Source organism: Cervus canadensis, chromosome 4, assembly GCF_019320065.1.
Source record: "Cervus canadensis isolate Bull #8, Minnesota chromosome 4, ASM1932006v1, whole genome shotgun sequence".
NCBI classification, from domain to species: Eukaryota; Metazoa; Chordata; class Mammalia; order Artiodactyla; family Cervidae; genus Cervus; species Cervus canadensis.
In genome coordinates, this window is record NC_057389.1 from 69,163,301 (window position 1) to 69,184,759 (window position 21,459).

The 21,459-nt window shown below is 54.3% G+C and overlaps 1 protein-coding gene and 1 non-coding gene across 3 annotated transcripts; both read right to left on the reverse strand.

Moving 5' to 3' along the window:
• Positions 1-1,657: 1,657 nt before the first annotated feature.
• On the reverse strand, positions 1,658-15,561 carry RGS14 (regulator of G protein signaling 14). 2 transcript variants are annotated; one of them, XM_043465785.1, is made up of 15 exons: positions 15,370-15,561; positions 8,150-8,171; positions 7,782-7,960; positions 7,347-7,439; positions 7,115-7,258; positions 6,611-6,754; positions 6,392-6,494; positions 5,930-6,042; positions 5,285-5,488; positions 3,508-3,584; positions 3,143-3,269; positions 2,984-3,065; positions 2,838-2,884; positions 2,645-2,759; positions 1,658-2,363 (listed from the first exon to the last, which is right to left on the reverse strand). In XM_043465785.1, the coding sequence occupies exons 1-15, from the start codon at positions 15,412-15,414 to the stop codon at positions 2,161-2,163; spliced, it is 1,698 nt and encodes a 565-aa protein (XP_043321720.1). In that variant the 5' UTR covers positions 15,415-15,561; the 3' UTR covers positions 1,658-2,160. The 2 variants fall into 2 exon arrangements, with proteins under 2 accessions (XP_043321720.1, XP_043321721.1); XM_043465786.1 differs by lacking the exon at positions 7,782-7,960 and having other exon boundaries at positions 15,370-15,554.
• LOC122441067 lies at positions 11,299-11,405 on the reverse strand. The gene has a single exon (XR_006269211.1). It is a non-coding gene; the product is annotated as a U6 spliceosomal RNA (small nuclear RNA).
• Positions 15,562-21,459: the final 5,898 nt, after the last annotated feature.

Below are 21,459 nucleotides of genomic sequence, written 5' to 3' on the forward strand. Positions count from 1 at the left end.
AGTTGGGAGGAGAGCTCAGCCTGTTAGCGGTAGTCACGAGCGCCCCTCACTCCTCCCAGTGCCTTTTCAGGCCTCCTGTGTCTCCTTGTTTCTCTATCACAGAACACTGGGATTGAATCTGGCTTCTCTGCCTGAAGGCTGGGGCTCTCCTTCCTGGGTTCTCCCTGATTCCAGATTACAGGAGGCTAAACAGACATGATGATTAAATGTGATACCTGGCCCTAGACTGAATCCTATATTAGAGGGGGAAAATGCTATAAGAGACTATTAGGTCATTTTGTAAACTGGAATATAGATTGCAGAGTAGATAAAAGTATCTGTCAATTTCATGTTGATAACTACTGTGGTTATGTAAGAGAATATCCTTATTCTTCAGAAGTACACACTAGAGTTTTGCACATAACTTACCCTCAAAAGCTCTAAAAAAAACAGGCACTCACACTCACATGGATACACACTCAGAGTAAATGCTAGAACAAACAGGTATATGGATGCTCCTTGTACTATTTTTATTTTTGCAACTTTTTACAAATTTGAAATTGCTTTAATAAAAAGTAAAATTAAAGTGTGCCAGTGGAAAAAAGAGACATGATTCTCCTCATTTGCAGATGATATTGAATATCTATAAAACCCTAAGAGGATCTAGTTAAAAACGAAAACGAATAAAAACAACCCCACCCAGAATTAATAAGAGAACTTGGCTGTATACAAGATAAATATATAACAATCAATCTCAGATTATTCTCCATCATATATTATTATAAGATTTGAATATAGTTCTCTGTGTTATATAGTAAATCTTTGTTGCTTATCTATCTTAAGCAGCTTGTACCTGTTAATCCCATTCTCATAATTTATCTCATAAGCTGAAAACAAAACAAAACAAAACAAAACGGAATCACTTCTGGTTTGTGTTCTCTTCATGATAATTCAAGTTATATAGTTGTGACTTCTCTTCTGTATGTTTGCCATACCTCAGTTAAACTTAAAACGGAATCACTTTGCTGTAGACCTGAAACTAATATAATGTTATCAATCAACCATACTTCAATTAAACAAGAGTGTGTCTCTCCCCAAAAGAATCACAGAATGTTAAAAGAGATCGTTGCTTCTCCTCCTGGGTGGGCTCTGGGCTTCCCTGGCTGCCTGGAGAGAGGGAAAACCAAACAGCCAAAGCAGGTAGGGCCAGAACCTGCCCTTGCCACAACAGCCAGTGTCCTCCCTGAGGCCTTCAAGGAATCCAAAGGAGCCCAGTGCCATGTCTACAGAGACATGTTCAGTTTCCACTAGAAAAGGAGTTGAGTGACCAGACACTGTACTCAGATTCAGAGACCTAGGAACAGCACAAGGACACCAGCAGAGGCACAGCTCCCCAGAGGGGTCTAGCCTCCCTTCCCTTCCCCCTCTTCTCCCCTTCCTCCCTCCCCCACTTCCTCTGTCCCTTCCTCCCTCTCTCTGGCTGTCTCTGTCTCTCTCTCACACTCATACCCTATACTCCCATGCAATCAGGAAGAGAGGCTCTGACAACAGGAAGTCAGAGGGTACATCCTGAGGCCCCCAAGAACTTCCTGGCACTGACCTTAGTGACAAAGGCAATGCAATTTTTGGGTGGGGGCGGCGCACAGTGTAGACTGGCACACAAGGAAGACACCTCATGGCAGAATAATAATTATTATAATAACAATATCATACATCCAGGACAAACCCAGCCGCCCCAAGCCAACCGCACAGTCCAAGTCTCTGGGTAGAGGGAGGGGCTGCCTGCCTGCACCCCCAGGCCTTACTCAGACCATCTACTGGAAGAGGGGCCAGCCCCTCCTCCTGCTCCCTGCTGAGGCCTGGCACACGGTGGGGAGGCTGGCACTGCCAATGCCTCCCCTCCGCGCTGGGCACACCTGCACTGGGGGCTAGGCCCACCTCCCCCTGGTGGCCTGGCAGCGAGGGCTGGATGAGCAAGCCCGTTAAGGGACCAAGAGGTACCAGCTGTGGGGTGTCACTCCTCTGAGTCTCCTCTCTGCCCCTCCCACCTCTTCCTGCGGGCCTGCCCGTGGCAGGAAGGGGCCAGGGACACTCACGGCACAGACAGGGCATGCAGAGCGGGCCCATGGCATGCTTGGCCCGCCAGGTGCCATGCAGCCAGCCTGGACTGTTGGGTAGCTGTCAGAGGGCAGAGTGGACAGTGGAGTCCGAGGCGCTCCCCTTGGGCTGGGCTGCTGATTCCACTTGGGGTGGAGGCTGCTGGGAGTTGGGTCCTTGGGCAGGCAGCTGCAGAAATTCTGGAAGCACTAGGTCCTCTTTGCGCAGAAGGCCCCTCTGGTCATGGGCTCCACAGCTCTGCACTCGGTTCAGCAGCTCCACCAGGCCTGGGGGTGGTGGCAGAGTCAAGGGGCCCGTGGATGCAGACCTACCTATGCTGGCCCACCACAGACCCACTGCCCTTACTATGGCCACAGTCTCCCTAAACCCAGCACTAACGCTCCCTCCCTGCCCCCATCCTGGCCTTTCTGATTCCTCAATTCCAGGGGACCCTGTTCCAACCTCAGTGACATCCAGGCCCCTGCCTCAGCTCAAGGCTCTCTGAGGCTACCAACCCTCAATAGTCCTCAACCATTCTGGTCCCTAGCCGCCACTGCTCCCAACGTACCTTCAATGTCACAGGTCTGCCGCTTTCCAGTGATACTACTGGGCACTTGGGCCAGTGAGTTCAGGGACGGTGGAGGGAGGTTGGTGGCCTTGTCCTGGATTCTAGGCGGTCCACCCTGCAAGAACGTGGGGTTGAAGCCATAACCAGGAGGGGAGACTGATGGGCAAAGGAGGGCACCCTGACCCTGGCTCACCTGGCTGTGGCAGGGGGGTATGTCGCCAGCCTCAGGGATCTTCACACCTGCAGCAGAGAGCGCCACCATTCCTGTTTGTCTCCTGCCTGGACCTCTTGGGCCAGAGGTATTCTGGGGGATCAAGCCATGGGGCCAACATCCCTTACCTGGGAGAGTGTCCAAAACCAATCTCTGGGAGGCCACCGAACTCACTAGCTTCTCCAGATCCAGCGGCTGCTTCTCGCCTGGCTGAAGGGACAGGTCAGTAGCCCGCGGGACCAGCAGCCCGCCCCGCTCCGCCCGGGTCCCTCGGCCCGGCGGCTTACCAGGCGCAGCGCCACCTGATGCGGGCTCAGGCCGTGCTTTGTCAGGATGGGCTGCAGCGCCTCCTGCAGCCGCTTGGTGGGCTTGGCCGAGATCCGCACCAGGCGCTCCAGCGCCGACACCTCGAGCCTGCGCGGGACCCTAGAGCTGCGGAAGGGTGGAGAGCCCGCCGCGCCTCTCCCCCAACCCCCCACGGACTGGCCCGAGAGGGGGCGGAGCCTGAACTGGGGTGGGACCGATGGGAGGTGGGGCCTCAGCCTAGGGGGCGGGTTAGTACAGGGGCCGGACTTAGAAGGACAACAGCAGCCCGAACTAAACTGGGACCCCAGTGAGTGCTGGGACCTGGGCTGCGGTGACAGACACTTACTCGAGGGTGATTCTGTTCTCCAGCCGCACTTCCTGGTCTGCCAGCACGGTGCAGTCCTGATCCAGGACTAGGGCCTTCTGCAGACGCAGAGGGGCAGAGTCTCAGAATTCCTTCTCCTTCCCCCTCCCTCCACCCCAGGTCATCTTCACGTCCTTCCATGACCACTCTGGAGGCTTCCTAAGGGTCAGAGGGAAGAGCTGATGGTCGGGTGAGCCACAGAGATGCGGACAGAGTAAGAGACCAGGCTGGCTCAGAGCCTAGAATGGCCCAGACCAAGGAGAAGGGTGGCAAGAATGCTGGAAAGACTTGGAAAAGGAGCAGAGTTATGGGGAAAATGGAGGTGAGGTAAGCAGGAACTAGTAATGGGGCTGCTTGGTAAAAAGGGTCGGCTTAAGGGCTGGAAAAAACTACCTTTTCCTGAGCCAGGTTAGGATCTGCCCCCTGGACAGCTGCCCTTTGTCCCTCAGGCATGTGAAACTCAACCAGGCCAGCTGGACACATTTCCTCCCTCACCACCCACCTTTGGTCAGCCACCCAGGCCTTGTCCTTATTTTTTTACACTTGTCCATTTCTCTCCATTCCCACCTACTAAGGACACTTCTTGTTTCCTCACTGCAAAAAAAGAGCTTGTCCCTCCAAGACACCTGTGAGGCCAGAAGGGTGTGAAGTATCTTACACAGTGCCTGACACACAGTAGGTACATAAAAGTAGTGGTAGTGATCACCACCTGGCGACCTGCACCAACCCAGGGCTGGGAGGCAGCCTCTCCCAGGGAATAGGCCTGTGCTGTCTGCAGGGACAGGTGGAGTGTGGGTGGGGAAGTTATATTTAGCAGATATGAGAACACATCTGGGTTGTGGAGGCTGCCTGGGTGGCCAAGAGATGGGCAGAGTTTCTCCCACTGTGGCCCTCACACTCCTGTGCCCCAGGCCTCTTAATGTACCCAGCACTTCTTAGATCCCCCTATGCCCTAATGTCCTCCCCCCACAGCTCTGCCAGGAGAACTCATCCTCATCAACCACCACCTCTTCCCTGAAGCCTCCTGGGACCACCCAGAAATGCCTACCTTGCCCCAGAAACACTCTGGAGGGTCAACTCCTCCTCCCTGATCACATTCTGCCTGGCTCACCTCCAGCCTTTGGACCTGGAAGACCCTGGGTCCCTCTGCTCACTCACCTGGCAGGGCCTTAGGACTGTCTACTGGGTGAATGATATTCTGACAGTTCTCCCTGGGATATAGCATCCTTCCTAGATTCCCCCTTACTGGATGGTTTAGTTTAAGTTTAAAGCTATGCTAGTTTGTACCAAAAGGAAAATTTTTCATAGGTTGGATGAAGTTGGACTTTCCTGGAGGGAGTGAGGGGTCTCCAAATGGCCATTTCAGGAATGGGCAATCTGAAGTCTGGGGGTGACAAGGAAAAACCCAGCTCCAGCAGTGGTTTTCCCCCACTCTTGCTCCCAGAGACTATCATAGTCTCTGGATATGGACGAAGCTAGAAACCAGGATGGGAATGGGATGGGGCCAGGATTTTTGTGGGGTAAGAGTAGATACCTGAATTTGAGTGAGGAGTTGGTGCTGGATTGATTTGAAGTTGGGCATGGGGCTGAAAGTTGTAGCGAGGGCTGGAGTCAGGAAGGGGATAGGGATGGGAGATGGGGTTAAAGTTAAAAATGGAACTGGTGTTGGGTCACGGCTGAGCAGAGACAGGAATGGGGGCGGGGGGGCAGTTCAGGATCAGGAAGGGATTTAGAGTTGGAGACCAGGCCAGATTCACACCTGCTCATTGCCCACCAGGTAGACCTTGATGTCAGGTAGAGAGAGGCCTCGTTTTTCACAGATGCCTGCCAGCATGTCACGGATGGTGAGGCCGGGTCGGGCCAGGGCCAAGGAGGCTGTGCCATCAGGCAGGTATACGCAGCAGTACTTCCCTGGTCGGCTTTCATTCTCACCTTCTGAGCTCCCAAGGCTCTTTCGGTGGCTCTGATCCAGAGCAGATGTCAAGGGAAGTGATGTGTACACATGCAAGGACACAAAGACAGGTACACAGGTGAGCTCACTGGGGCACACACGTGCCCAAGGGCACACTTGCAGGCAGGCAGGATGCATCCTCCTATGGGAATACATGTATGCTCACCCAAGCCTATGGGCACCCGAGGGACTGGTCTACCCACCGACTGCTACACACACGCTGTATACACCTGGTCACCCACACATGCACACACAGGCTGAAGAGTTCACCCCTAATATGCATGGGGCCCAATGCAGTGAGGACAGGAAGAAAGTAAGGAGGCTGAGATGTTGGCCACATGGATCAAGTAGGGGATGAAGTGGGGCTGGTGACGGAGAATGATGGTGGCCACTCAAAGGGGTAAGAGTCAGTGACCTGGGTCCACACCTAGTTTCCCCTAGCAGTTGGCTTACCTCAGATTTGCTGCTGGCAAAGGCAAGGTAGCCCAGGTCCAGACTGGCGGAGGAATTGAGCGATCCCTGGGACTCACGGCGCAAGGCTGAGTTGGCCGTCCCGCCGGCTAGTTCTAGAGGAGAGAAAGACTGAGAGGAGGACAGGCCCCCTCTCCTCAACCCTCTGCTGAGCCTTCTCCGCACCCGAGCAGACCCTGTTGGAGCCCTTTTGCAGGGGTCTAACGGAGTTTGGGTTCTGGGAGGCTTCGCTACTGACAGGGGCTCCCCAAACTTCTGGGCTCTAGCGTGGGAACCGAACCACCAGGGGAACGTAGCGGGGTGGGGGTGGGGGGTCCAGAGGGCCCTGCATTTCGATTTTCACTGACTTAAACTGCGGGACCAGTAGGAGGAAGGGAGTGTTTGTTCTCCAGACTTGCCCAGATTCCTGCCCTCGCTATTTCTGCGGCCCGCTCCTGCCCTCACCCCTGCGGAAGGACTTGCGGAGCTGGCGGCCCTCAGCAGGTGGCAGCTGCCCCAGCTCCTCAACGCCCAGCGGCAGCGACTTCCCGGGCTTCAGCTTCGGCTTCTGCAAGACACACGCAAGGCACTGGCACTGCGCGGGGCGCCAGCCCGCAGGCCGACCGTGGGCGCCCCCCGCAGATCTGCACCGAGACACCGCCCCCCACAACCCCGCGTGCTCACCTTTCTCGTGGTGTCTGGGCTGCCGGGGCGCCAGGAGCCAGGTTCCCGCAGAGGACGACCCTCGGCCTCCGCCAGGAGGCACTCGCGGTACAGAGGGGATTTGACGAAGCGCGCATAGCTGTCGAACTTCATCAAGTTGAAGATCTGCGGAGGCGGCGCCGGGCGGTGAGCTGCGGGGAGCACTCAGCGAGCCGCCAGGGTTCCAGACCCGGCCCTCGGGCTTGGTTGAATCGCCAACTTCGGGGGCAAGCCGCGAGCCCCTCCTTGCCCCAGGCGCCGCCCCTCAGCCCTTCCTTTACAGTAGATTCTCGTCTTCCCTCTGACCCACGCCCTGCCCCTACCTTTAGCCGAATGCCAGCATCCAGATCTGCTCTCTTCCCCACCCCACCCCCACCATCTCTGCCGCTCAGGCTCCGCCCCTGGATCTGCCCCCGCCTCTGCTCCGCCCAGCCCTCTGCAGAGGCGACGCCCCTTACCCAGGCCCCGCCCCCTGGGACCAATCACCTGAAGCTGCTGGGCGCGGAACATGTCCGGTCGCGGCTCTGCCAGCACCTCCTCGCCGAGCCAGGCCTGCCGGTCGATGTTCACGGGGCTCAGCGCCTGGCTGGACAGGAACTCCTGGTAGATGTTGCGGGCCTCCTGAGCTAACTGGGGCAGGGATGGACAGGAGAAGGTCAGGGGCGTGGCTCAGGGCTTGGTCCCATCTCTCGCAGCCTCAGCTCCCCCTTCTCCGCACCTGCTGGGTGTCGCTGGCCGGGATCTGCTGGAAGCGCTCGCAGGCCTTCCAGAAAGTCACATTCTCAGCACTAAACTCCTTCTTCAGGAACTCCTGGGGGTGGGGAGAAGGAGAGGCAGGTGGAGACCCAGAGACCTAGTCAGGAGATGTGGTCAAAGAGATTGGGATAGAAAGAGGGCCCAGAGGCCAAGCCAGACAGACAGATGGGATCAGATCCAGAGGCACAGAGAGGAAAAAGAGGCAGAGAGAAGGAAACTTCCCAGTTGGGAGAAGAGCAATGAGTGCCAAAAAAAGGCTGGATGAGGAAGCCGACAGAGGAGTCCAAATCTGGCCAGCCTGAAACTCCAGCCATGCCCTCTCCCATGCCCCACCCACCGCCCTTCCCCCCATGGTGGCCACTGCCATCCGCCCTCCCTATCCCACCCCAGGGCTTACAGTGAAGTAAGCCAGGCCCAGTGGGTCCTGTAGCAGCCGCTCGAAGGACAGGCCCCAGCTGGCCACAGGCTGCTCCTCGGTGGGGAAGGGGCTGCTGGGGCCACTGGGGAGGCTGTGGATGCTGAGGGAGCTGCCTCGGCCCTCGCCCTGGCCCTGGGGCCCAGTCGTGCTGCTCAGCTCTGCAGGGGGATGGACAAGTGCAGGTGAGCCTTGCGGCCTTCCCCAGCCCCTGGCCCAATCCCATCTCAGGTACTTTCCCTGGAAAGACAGCAAATGGCAGGGGTATCCCCACCCTTTCTCCAAATACACCCCCCTTAACCCCTACCCCCAACTCCAGCCAGGCTTTCTCTATACACTTTCTCACTTACCTCCATCGGAGACAGCCAGAACCTACAAGAAACCCAAGGCAGAAAGTCAGAGGAGAGCCCCAGGTGGATTCTCAAGGGACAGTTTGAGGCCCAGCCCCTGGGACTGAAAAGCTGTGTTCTCATCTGCCTGGAGGGCCACGCTGGGCATCCTCAGCCAGGTCACTGCTTGCTCAGGGTTTTGCTCAGGCTGCCCTGGGCTCCCCTTCCATCATGTGCCAACCACTTTGTGTGCTAGGACTTATGCCAGGTACCCTCCAGTCACTCATGGTTGACCCCTAGCTCCCACTGGTTGAGCCTGGGTGTTGAGCATGGTGGGTAGGAGCATAAAGTTTGAATCTTGCTTCTGTTACTTCCTAGCTGTGTGACTTTGGGCAAGCTACTTGTTTGTCTCCATCTGTAAGTGAGGGGGGATGAAAATAATAGTGACTTACTTCCTGTCCCTGCCATTGAGGGTCAAATCAGCTTAATATATTCCCAGCATCTACAACAGTGGCCAGCATGTGGCAAGTGATATATGGATGTTTGCTGTTTTCTTTGAGAAAGGAGAGATTACCTGTGTAACTGATGATCTCCTTATTGTAACTGTTTCTTCTTGGAAATACCCTACCTTGGGCAGGGCATGGGGTTCTATTTTATAGTAGAGAGCAGTGGTTCTCAAATTTTAGTGTGCATTAGAATGATGGAGGGGCACCTCTGGAGCTTCAGGCTCTCCATTTCTACCATCTGAGCCACCAGGGAATCCCCCAAGGCTCTCCATTTCTAACAAATCCCAGGCAATGTTGATGTGGCTAGTTATGAACCTCACCGTGAGTAGCTACAGAGGTCAATCCCATCCTCTGTGCCCCCTCCCTCACTCTCCACCCCGGGTGCACAATTCTGACTTCTCTGGGAATCCCAGCCATTAGTGAAACAGAAAAACCCTCCTTTCAAAATGACTCTTGCAGTGGTTTCCCTTGGTCTTCCTACCTTCCTAGCAGCTCCTCCAGCTTCCTCATTATCTATACATGCAAGGTGGCCTTTACCCTTCTCTGACTCTGTTCTGGGCCCTTTCTCCCTCCCACATCTCCCCAGCTTCAAATACACATATAGCCAACTTCCTGCTGACATCTCCACCCGAATGCCCCATAAGCCCCTCCAGCTCAGCCAGTCCCAAATGGAAGCCACTTCCTGCCACCACCAATGCAGGGCAGGGAACCAGCTTCTCTGCGTCTGGTTTTCTTCCCGTCACCGGGGTTTGACTAATCCCTGGTTCCTTCCTCCATTGGCCCTGCTGCATTTTCACCAGGTCCTGTCACAGGAGCTTCCACCACCTGCCCCTTCACTCCCTCCCTACTGGAAACACCTCTGCAGATGTCTCCTCCCCAGGAAGCCTCCCCCTGCCCTCCTGGCTGGAATCTCCCTCTTTGTCCCCCACTTCTACCTGGGAGCACCCGGGTCACACATCTGTGGGCCAGAGCTGGCCTGCAAACAGGTAGGATGTTATTAATATCAGAATGTTCTTTTTTTAACTTTAAAGGGGTTTCCCACATTTAAAAGTCAGGCATTTTACATGAAACCCCAGTTTCTGCCCTAGCTACCCTGAGCTTCTTCCCAGCATGGCAACCCTGGCTGTTCCTCAGCAACAACTGGTTCCTCTAGAAGGAGTTCACACTCTCCTCAGAGGACTCTGGGGCCAGTCTGATGCATTTCTGTTACTTACAGAAGCAGGTCCCAGACAACCTGAGTTCGAGTTTGTGCTCTGTGACCTTGGACAGGATACTTCATCTCTCTGTGCCTCACATTCTCCCTCTGTACGTGCTAAGTCGCTTCAGTCAACGTCCGACTCTGTGCGACCCTATGGACTGTAGCCCGCCAGGCTCCTCTGTCCACGGGACTCTCCAGGCAAGAATACTGGAGTGGGTTGTCATGCCCTCCTCCAGAGGATCTTCCCGACCCAGGGATTGAATCCTCCTGTCTTATATCTCCTCTGGGACAGGCAGGTTCTTTACCACTGGTGCCACCAGACTGGGCAAATAATGGTCCTGACTTCAAAGGCTTGCTGTAATTAAAGAAATTAAATATACACAGAGAGAACTCAGAGTACCACCTGGCATGTGGTAAATGTTCAAGGAACATAACTATCATTGTTGTTGCACTAGTATTGGTGTCTGACCCTGCTTCAACTTTCAGCTTTGCCAAGCCCTGCTGCAGAGGGAAAAGCCCGGTACTGGGTCTATTGGACCCGGATTCAAATCCTAGCCCTGTCCTTTTCTAGCTTTACCACTTTGGCCCCTCCCTGAGCCTGTCTCCAAGCTGGAGTATGGGGATAAGACGTTGCTGAGGAGGAAGGAAAGTTTGTGTAGAGGGAAGCTGGGCGTAGAACCAAGCCAGGTGCCCTCGCCTGGCCACCCTAGCCTTCACCCAGCTGCCTCTGCGCTCTCCCATCTGACAGCTTCATCAGATTTCTCCCCTGGGGCTGCGGGACAAACTCCTGGGGTGTGTGAAATGGACAAGCTGAAGCTCAAGATTCCTTCCAGCTGTTCTTTCCCTTTCCTGGCAGCTGCCCTCATGGGCAGGGCTTCCCAGGTGGCACTAGTGGTAAAGAAATCGCCTACCAGTGCAGGAGACCTAAGAGACACGGGTTCGATCCCTGGGTGGGGAAGATCCCCTAGAGGAGGGCATGGCAACCCACTCCAATGTTCTTGCCTGGAGAATCCCATAGACAGAGGAGCCTGGTGGGCTACAGTCCATAGGACAGCAAAGAGTCAGACCCAACTGAAACGACTTAGCACAGACTCGCACCCTCGTGGACACCTGCCTGCCCCGAGTTCTTCCTCCCCAAGCTGCTCTGTGGCTGTTTCCAGCCTTGGCCACCAAGTCAGGTCTCCAGGAACCATCCTGACTTTCCCCTCCTCGTCCACAGTGGCCATCTGGCCCTCCCTCCTCCCACACCCAACATCCACCAGCCTCTCTCTGGCCCGCCCTCCAACCTGGACTCAGCCTCTCCCTTGCTCAGCGCTCTCCACTGCACTCTCCCCTGGTTTGGGGGTGGAGTAGCAGGATGCTCATGGGCAAGCCAGGACCCTAGGACCCCAGCCTAGAGGGGCCTGGGCTGGCTTACACATCCAAGCTGAAAGTTGGATGGACTGTGTCTTTATTTATTTATTTTTCTAAATATGGAACGCTTCACGAATTTGCGTGTCATCTTTGTGCAGGGGCCATGCTAATCTTCTCTGTATCGTTCCAATTTTAGTATATGTGCTGCCGAAGCGAGCACTGGACTGTGTCTTTAGCTGGGGCTGGCTCCCAGGTCCTCTTCTGGTCCCACTCCATCTGGGAGGCAGAGCAGTTGCTGGGTTACAGCTGAAGCTCTGCCCCGGGCCTGACTAGTGAACCTCTTCAGCCTCCCCCATGGCCTCCCCCTCACCTCCACCCTCTGCTTTATCAGACTTTTATTTTCCCCACACCCCTTCACACTCCTGCTTCCTGCTTTGCTGTTTCCTCTGCCTGGTATCTGCTCCTGCTCCCGCTGCCCTACCGCCCTCCAGTCTCTGCCTGTTGACATCGGTTATCCCTAAACACCAGCTGCCCTGATCCCCTGTCCAATGCACGCTGCCTGTTTATGTCTGGACTGCTCCTCTTCCATCCTGTAGCTCCTGGAAGGCAGGCCTGTGCTACAGGAGAGAATTGGCCTGACCTCCCTCCATAAGGAGCACTAGCCCAAGTGCTCCCGAGCAGCCATGGGGGCCCACGTAGCCCTCCTCTGCCATTGCAGGAGGCACTGGCACCCCTCCATCAGGGATGCTGTGGCTCCGGACCCCCCATCTCTGTGGCCTGCAGTTCTTCCTGGCCCTCTCTTGCCCCACTAGATGTTAATCCCATAGAGCTGGGGCTGAGACAGGAGGTGGCAGGGAGTGGGGACGGAGTCCAATTCCAGATCCACCATTCCAGGGCAAGGCACTTCCCTTCTCTGGGCCTCAGTTTCCCCCAGGGTAGTCTGAGGCTCAGCACTCGCATCCTCCGGGGTTTCCAGGAAGGGATGTGGTGGGCGTGCAGCGAGGAGAGTGGCTGCTGCTGCTACTCAGGGCTCTGACCTGTCCAGGCTCCTGGGCCTGGGGAAGTTGTGCTGAGCCAGGCTGGCCTTGCCCCACCCTGGCCTGCCTGAGGAGAAGTGGTGAGTGAATGGGAGAAAAGGGGAAGAAGGGATGAGGAAGGGTGTGGTGGCCAGTGGCGCCCCTGACCCATGATGTGGCTTCAGTTTGCCATAGCTTTTTCCTTGGAAATGGGCGCTGGGGGAGTCACTGGTGTCTGAGAATACCCAGGTGAGAGTGGCCCGATGTTTCCTATGCCCTCTCCGACAGCAACAGCACACAGCCACGTTCTCCCTCCATCCTCACCTGGGGTGGTAGGTGTTATGGCTTCCGTTTTACAGATGAAACCCAAAGAAACTACACAGCCAGGGAGCACCCGAGTTGAAATTAGGGCCCCAGTGTGCCTGCCTCGGGAGCCTGAGGTCTCACCTCCATAGAGTTTCCTCCCTGCGTGCACAGGAGACGTACCAGGGAGATGAGATCAGCCCCTGGGGTGTAGTTGGGCAAGGTTGATTGGGGTAAACAGCTCAGGGGCTCCTGGATGAACTCTGCCCTCTGGAGGCGGTCAGACTTCAAAAGGAAGGCTGATTTACTGAGCAACTTCTGAACCAGGCCCTCTATACCAGCATCTCATTTCATCCTGGCTTGGGGTGACTAGGCCCCAAGGTCCTCTCTGGGAAGACCCACGGCTGCCCAGCTCTGCAGCCTGAGTCAGCCCAGTGGAGCTGACCCCTAGCCCTGAGCTGGATTCCAAGGTGCAGTGGGCTCTGCCTTGCAGGTCTTCCCCAGCAGGAAGACTAACTGGGTGCCCTGAGAGTGACAAGACTCAGCAACTCCAGGCTTTAGGCTCACCAGCCCCTAGGCCTGGTCCGTGTGCCCACATCCTGTTTCCCCGAGTCTAGGCATTTCCCCAAGCTACTCCCCGCTCTGGCTGGCACATCCTTTCAGGACACCTTCCTCACCAACAATGCATGAGGCGACTAGAAAAGTTGGTTCTCCCTCCCAGGTCCTCCTCAAGCTTTCTCTCTTCCTGACCCACGCTCTTACCCAAGCCTGCATTTTATCCCAGCATTTCTGCTCGTGCCTTCTGTGCTTTGCCAGACCAGGAGCTGTTTGAAGGCAGGGGCTCGGGCAGTGGGCCTGGGTCCTGATGCCTGGGACAGGGCCAGCACTGAGCAGGCCCGAAGGAGGGGTTGTTGAATGAATGTGTGAGTGAACAAATGAAGCAGCAGCTGGGACTGTGTGAAGGCCTCTCTGGGAGGGGGCTGGGAGCCATCTCTAAGTGACAGGTTGCATTGCAAGCGCCTGACAAGCTGAGTGGCAGAAAGATGAGGCTGACAATTGAAGCTGCCTCAGCAGGGAATGACAGGTGGGGGTGGCGGCAGGGGGAGGTAGGGGAGGACGAACCAGGCAATTCTGGGAGGCGGAGGAGTCCTGGCATCGAGTCAGATCGGCCAGGTTCACAGGCAGGTCCCTCTACCTGCCAGCTGCCTTTAGCACATCATGTCCTCCTCTGAGCCTCCCTCAGGAGATAACTCATGGAAGGAGGCTGACAGCTGGACCACATCTGTGGATATCTGAATCTGATGCCTGCCTGTCCCTCTCCATTTCAGCTGAGCATGGCTGCAGAAGCCTGCCTGAGGGCCAGTGAATGGCTGATCTGTGACCCTCAGGATGCCAAGAGGTAGCACAGAGATTCAGGATGGAGTTGGGGAAGGGCAAAGATAAACCTGAGTGTGAAAGTTTCTGAGAGGAGCTGGGGTGTCCATGGACTTAAAGAAGCTCTGGGTTGACATGCGATGGGCAGAAGCTGGGTGTCTCAGCCCCCCAGCTGCCCTGCAATTCTGGGCTCAGAAGCATCAAGTCAGCTACCTCTGGGGTGGGCGTGGGAGTGGGCATGTTCCTCCTTGGCGTGGATGCCCTAGGAGGCATGACCCAAGCCCCATGCCTCCAGGGAGTGCGAGGCCCCTGCATGCTCAAACTTTCAAAGTTAGGTTGATGGTGGATAGTGAGGTGGGGGACTGGGCCAGCCTGGAGGGGTTTGCCTCTCTCCTGCCCAACAAAGAGATCCTGGAGGAAGAGGTGTGGAGATGGGTCTTGGGAATTAGTAGGAGTAGGGGTGGGGAGTGGCTCAGCTTCTTGGTGAGGCAGGAGATCCTTGAAGAGGGGCTGAAAATGAGGGGGGCATTGTGCTGACATTTAATGGAGACTCCCCAGTGGGTCAAGGACCTCAGATTCATTATTCCACTTAATCATCTCAAGTGGAGGGAACTGAGGGTCAGTCCCTAGTCAGGGACAACAGAGCTGAGATGAGAGCCCAGGTCTCTGTGGACAGTACTAGGCTGGGGCTGGGTCAGAGACTAGGGCACTGTCTGGACTTTTTGGAGTTTTTAGGAGGAGCAGGGTCTCTGCCAAGTGGGCTGGTGTCCAGGGGAAGAGACGAGAAGAGAGCCTGTCCCATCTGCTGAATGAATAAAGAAGCTGTCTCTCCAAGGGCATCTCTAACCTGGACGCCAAGCCACCAGAGGATTTAAGGGGTGGGGCAGTGGCAACAGCCAGGGCCATCCCAGGGCTCAGCTCCCCCCCCAGCCTTCCTAGCAGCCCAGGAGTAGAACAGACAGGAGTTGCAGGGACCTAGCATGATCCTGCTGACCCACCCCAGGCTGCCCAAGGACTGCTAGCTGTGGCAGGAAGCCTCTGGAGCAGGTCTCGGTGAGGGTGGTGACCCCGTAGGAGCTGCCCCTCACCTGATCGTGGGCATCAGGATACCAGGTGAGGGAGGGGGCTGAGGCTAAGTGAGGTACGGGGGTTCAGGTCCCCATGGGGGTCTACAGGGGGCAAAGGGCATGCCAAGTCTGCCTGCTCCCCTTCGAAGCCGGCAGCCCCAGATGGTGCCTAAGTAGCAGGTGAGAGAGCAGCGGGGACTGGGCCAGAAGCCTCCGGCTGTTCTCCTGCACTCCCATCCCCAAGGTGGCCCCAGGTCCCCATCAGAGCCATCTGGAAGGTCCTGGAGTGAGGGCAGCAGGTTCCACCACCTGCTGCTGTCTGTCCACAACTTCTCTAGCCCAGCCTTGCCGGGTGTGCCTGTTGGGCTCCACCCTGGGTGTGCCTACCCCCTCCCCGTGGGCCTGGCCCAGAGCCCGCACTCACCATGCGTCCGTTGGGGACACCCAGGTGCTTGGGCTTCCCTGGCATGCCGCTGCTCTTCACGGGTCCCCGCCGCGGGGGGCGCCCACCATGGGGACTGCGGGCAGCTCCGGCCAGAGCTTGCACGATGACGGGCAGATGACAGAGAGAACCCAGGTCTGCTCCTGCGGGCCCTCACATCCTGAAACACCAGCTCACTACCTCTTTTCTCTGCCACAGGAAGTGTCTCTATAGAAACCGAACCACAGAAAGAAGCAAGGTCTAAGAGAGCGAATGTTTCTTCCTACACACACACACACACACACACACACATACACACGCAGGCGCGCGCACACATTCACGCGCACACACACATGCCGCCAACGCACCCTTGGCAGTGCCCCACGCAGGCACCAACACACAGCAGAGGCCTCTGTGTGCCCAGTGAGGAGCCCAGCCCAGTCTGGCCCATCTGTGGAGTTCCACGGGCACGTCTGGGCACTCAGAAGTACATGTTCACACACCTGGGCGCCTTTGTACAAGCTGCAGGGGCTCCCGTGGACACGAGGACGTATGTACTGTGATCTGAGTGTCCACGTGTGTTCCTCACTTGGCACACACCTATCCCACACCTGCCGTGTGCTGGACGTGTGCACACTCAGCGTCTTTCCCCCTGGCAGTTGTATACATACAGTTACCACCTCTGTCCTGAGACAGCTCCAGGCTGTCCTTCCCGGGCCTGTTACTGTGTGTGCAGAGAAATGTCCGCATTGCAGGTGTGGTCACGCACACACACCTTTAGGTATGTGGGGCAGAGACTCGCAGGTTCTTCTTCATCAGGAATATCTGGGCGTTCAGTCATGTGAATGCACAGTCCCTTGGACATGTGCGTGTGACAGTCACACATGTGCACAGGCACCTGTGAATTCAGGCACCCCAGTGACAGACACATACAATCAGGTATGCACACACTCACCCACCTGGGCAGGGAACAGGTCAGGTTCCCAAAGACACCCGTGCATTCAAGTCACATGAGAGTCTCACCTTCATGGAGTATTGTCGACTGAAGAAGGGCACCCTGCCTCCACGGCCTGGCCCAGGCCCAGATGAACTCAGGAACTTCAGAGTCTTCGGTTGGCCTCTTTTTATATGTGCGTGTATCCAGCATGGGACTTGTATTTTACCTCAGTGTGGGCTTACTTGGGACTTCCCTGGTGGCTTATCAGTAAAGAATCTGCCTGCAATGCAGGAGATGCGGGTTCTATCCTTGGCTTGGGAAGATCCCCTGGAGGAGAGCATGGCAACTCACTCCAGTATTTTTGCCTAGAGAATCCCATGGACAGAGGAGCCTGGTGGGCTGCAGACCACGGGGTTGCAGAGTCGGACACGACTGAAGTGACGGAGCATGTACACACACATGGGCTTATTAGAGCTCTCAAGTCGCTTGCCACTCCAGTTTGGGCCCCTCTTTCTACAAGGATAAGGTGACACCCCCTCTTTCATACTATACCCTCTACTCTATTGCCCGCTTCTAGGGCCATGACCTGAAAACTTCAAAGGCAGAAACCAAGTGACTCTTCATGACAGATTTATGTCCTCTTCTTCGGCACATGGCTAAGCTTTAGTTTCCCAGGCTCCCTCACAGTCAGGTGTGGCCCTGCACCAACTAGTTCCCATCAGCTGAATGTGGGTGCAGTGGAGGGTACCAAGGCTTTTACGTCCCGTGTGTCTTCCACATTCTTTCCTTTCTCTTTAGCTGACTGTATACAGAGATGATGAAGCCCTAGGGGCTTGTGGAACCACAAGAAGGAAGGAGCCTAGGTCTCCACGTTAATGTAAGAAAGTAAGCCACCAGTCAACCAGGAACACCAGCTTTGGACTGTTCAGAGAGAGAGAGAGATCAACTTCCTCGAGCTGCTATACACATGGGGTGTATTTGCTATAGTAGCTAGCATTATCCTAGTTAATACACCTCTTTGCCCAGTTCTAACTCACTTTTTTCCAGACGGCTTGCTCCAGGCCACCAGATTGTCGTTGCTCAGTCACTCAGTTGTGTCCAACTCTTTGCAACCCCATTGGACTGCAGCATGCCAGGTTTCCATGTTCTTCACTATCTCCTGGAGTTTGTTCAATGCTCAATCTCATGTCTATTGAGTCGATGATGCTATCCAACCATCTCATCCTCTGTTGCCCCCTTCTCCTCCTGCCTTCAGTAAGTCATACTTGGTGTGTGTATTGGACGTTGCATCTGGAGCATTGTCAATGGTGGTCTTAAGTTCTGTGACAATGTCAGTATATCTGTGACAGGGGGTGGTAGGGTGTGTGATGTGAGTGGCAGCTGCCTGCCTGTCCGCTGTGCCATGGATCTGGGCCCAGATTCATAAGGCTTTAAAGTTTACAAAGTCTTCCCCCAACATGACCTCCTTTGATCCTCACAACCTGCTTGTGAATGATGCTCATTGAATAATCCTACAGTCAGGAAACTGAGATTCAGAAGTGAGTTGCTGGGCTTCCCTGGTGGCCTAGTGATTAAGAATCCACCTGCCAATGTAGGGGATGTGAGTTTGACCCATGGTCCAGGAAGATCCCACATGTTAAGCAACCAAGCCCATGCTCCACAATTATTGAGCCCACATACAGCAGCTGCTGAAGCCCGAGTGCCCTAGAGCCTGAGTAACAAGAGAAGCCACTGAAGTGAGAAGCCAATGGTTTGCAACAAAGAGTAGCGCCTGCTCAACACAACTAGAGGAAGCCCGCCCGCAGCAAGGTTACATATCAAGGTAGAACTCTGCTGAGCTGTGGGTGTGTGTGCTTGAGGCACTAGGAGCTGGCCCTGGGCCACTGCTGGTCCAGGTTCCAACAGCTCATCTTCTTCCCGCAAAGACTAATCACCCAGGTCCTGCCTGGAACCCCCACCTCCCCGCAAGCACATCCCCCCTTGCTGCTGCAGAGATATGTCTTCCTACCACTACCACAATGGATGCCAGTTTTGGCACAGACTGAATCTTCACCCCAGGGACCTCTAACCAACCCTGGGACTTCCCACCTCTCAGCCCTTGTTTAGTTTTCTCCCTTCCATAATTATGGTGATACTTTGACGTCACAAAACACACTTCTCAACTTTTCTTGCCCTGTCTTCCCATAGGGGATTTGTTACTGACATCTAGTTTCCCTGTGGACTTCTGTTCCCCCTTCCCTGTGGAAACCTTCCTGGCTCAGGCCCACCCTCTCTCATCTGGTCATAACACCTTACTTCACCTGTAACCTCCCTCCAGTCTCTCTTGCTGTAGCCAAAGAAACTCATGATTGGTCACCCCCATGCTTAAAACCATCCCATTGCCTTCTACTCCATAGCTGGAATTGAAGGCTCTTTGAGTTCTGGCCTCAGCCATACTCTTTCCCCTACCAGTCCTCAGCCATTCCAAACTGTAATTCCTTTTGCCTTCAGGGATCTTTCCTGGTCTTTACATTTCCTGTTCCCTTTGCTAAGGATGCCTTTCTGGTAAACTCCGACTCATTCGTCAGGGTCTCTTTCCAGATTCTAGACCAAATATCCATTCTTTTACCAATTACTTATTAATCACCTTCTGTGTGCCAAGCACTTTTCTAGATGCTGGGGATTCAGTAGTGACAACAGCTGATAAAAACCCCAACCCTCATCGAGGTCCAAGTGTATGCATATGTCCTTGTTTGCATGTGTTTGCTGTGCATAGTCGCTCAGTTGTGTCCGACTGTTTAAATATGGATATTTCTTTGGGAGCGTATACCTCTTGGAAGAGGACTTTTGTTGTATATACGTCTGATGCTGTTGTTTAGTCGCTAAGTCATGTCTGACTTTTGTGCCACCACATGGACTATTGCCCACCAGGCTCCTCTGTCCATGGGATTTCCCAGTCAAGGATACTGGAGTGGGTTGGCACTTCCTTCTCCAAGGGATCTTCCCAACCCAGGGATTGAGCCCACATCTCCTGCATTGGCAGGTGGATTCTTTACCACTGAGCCACCAGAGAAGCCCCATATAATTTTAAAAAGATGTCTTACTACTTAATCCTGAAGAAGTTCATTCATTCAAAAAGGCAACTTCTTGAGACTTCCCTGGTGGTCCTGATCTCAGGGAGGCAGCCGTGAGTGGTGGCATGAAGTGAGATCTAAATTCCCTACCCAGTAATCGAACCTGGGTAGCCTGGGTACCAGGAATCTTAATTGCCAGACCAGCAAGGGCTAGAGGCTAGAAGCTATTTTTCCCTGGATCTTTGCCCCCAGTGAAAAATGCACGTATCACAGAGGCAAAAACTGTAAATGCAGGTACAGAGTTTATTATTGGAGACATAGCACAACAACAAGTGGGAGAGCAAACAGAGAAATGCTTTGTTAAGATAGAAGCAAGGCAGAGATACACACTGGAGAGAAAGGGTGTGGGTGTCCCCATTAGTGAAGAGGAACACAACAAACAGGCAGTTAAGTCATTTATATAGGGCAGTTCTTCCAGGTCTTTGTCTTCCTTCAGGCCAATTATCTGGTTTCTTTTTTCACACCTGGCCTACCCTGGGATACTCCCCTGGGTGTGTTTGCACCCTTCAGCCAAAATGGATCTCTAAGTGAAGACTTCTGACAGGAGCAAGACTCACTATGGCCTGGCGTTATCCCCTGGTTTTTGACCCACAAGCAGCCTTTCTGCACAGGTGTAACATCTCCCTTGTCCCAAAAGAGGGGGGAATGGAGATCCTTTAATCCTTTACTCAAACAGGGTTTTGTTCCTCTTTGTCCTTGCCACGACTGTTACCTTAAGGTGTTTACAAGAGGAAAACACTGGTTATTTACCCTGTTTCTGCTGTTACTTCCGTTTTGGAGGGCAAACAGGAAGCTGGTTGTAAATGCCTTAACTGGAGTCCACCTATCTCTTGTCTCAAGAAGTGCTAACAGTTGTTAGTATCCAGCCTGAAGCCCACTTCTTCATGCCCTATGAAATGCAATTGTATTGTAATGCAGTTGTAAATGTCTAACCTGGAGCCCATCTATCTCCTACATTGGTCCAGTGGCTAAGACTCTGTTCTCCTAATACAGGGGGCCTGGGATCCATCCCTGGTCAGAGAACTAGGTCCTGCCAACTAAGAGTTCACATGCTGCAACTAAAAAAAATTCCCACATGCTACCACTAAAGATTGAAGATCCTGTGTGCTGCAATTAAGACCTGGAGCAGGCAAACAGTTTTTTTTTTTTTTTTTTTAAAAGATGTGTTGTTGAGGCAGAGAACAGCAATTTAAAAGAGAGGGGGGCCAACTTTTTAAAGGAGCAAGCAACCAAGGATTCCACCCTGTGATCTATAACAGGGGTTATTAATTCAAGTGTCTAGGGGGCCAGGCAGGTGCTGTAAATTAGTGGCCAGAGTGGACAGGAGCTTTGAAAAATAAGGCATTTTTAGCAGGGCATCCCCATGACCCAAATGTGGTTGGGTCTTCTGATTTTTCCTGAGAAGCTGGAAATTTGGATTTTTAATAATGATTTATCTCATGATTTAAAATATTAGTAGTTGAGCCATTTACTGAAATAGCATCAGTAACAGCTCTGTTTAGCTGTGGGCCACCTGTTTCCCACCTTTGGTCCAGTCAGCATCTCTGGATCTTTCACGGAGGGGACCCGCTACAATCATTTGGATATGAATGGGCCCCAGCCATCACAGGGATGGGACTTCCGGCCTCCTCCTTCTGCTGAAATCCAATTGGGCCTGACGAGCTGGGAATAGTGGATGCCAACAAATAACAGAATTCTAAGTTTGCAAAGGCTTGGAGCCACAGACGAAAAAGCCCCGCCTGAGACCTAGACGGCGCAGAAGTTGGAATTCAGGCCTCCACCTTCAATTTACAACTCCTTTCTCCTCTGACTGGGAAAGATTACCCCACAAAGCTGACCAGTGGCCAGAGGTCAAGTGTTCTAGGGGCCCATAAAAACTACAAGTTCCAGCATGCCCCGCTTCACAGACGACCCCGCGCAGCCGGCCTACACAAATCATCCTTCCGCTCCCCGTTGGCCCGCAAACCGAACGTGCTGTTCCATGATTGGTTGCTGCTCTTGTCGCTCCTAAGAACCCATTGCTGAGGCTGGTTGACAGGTGTC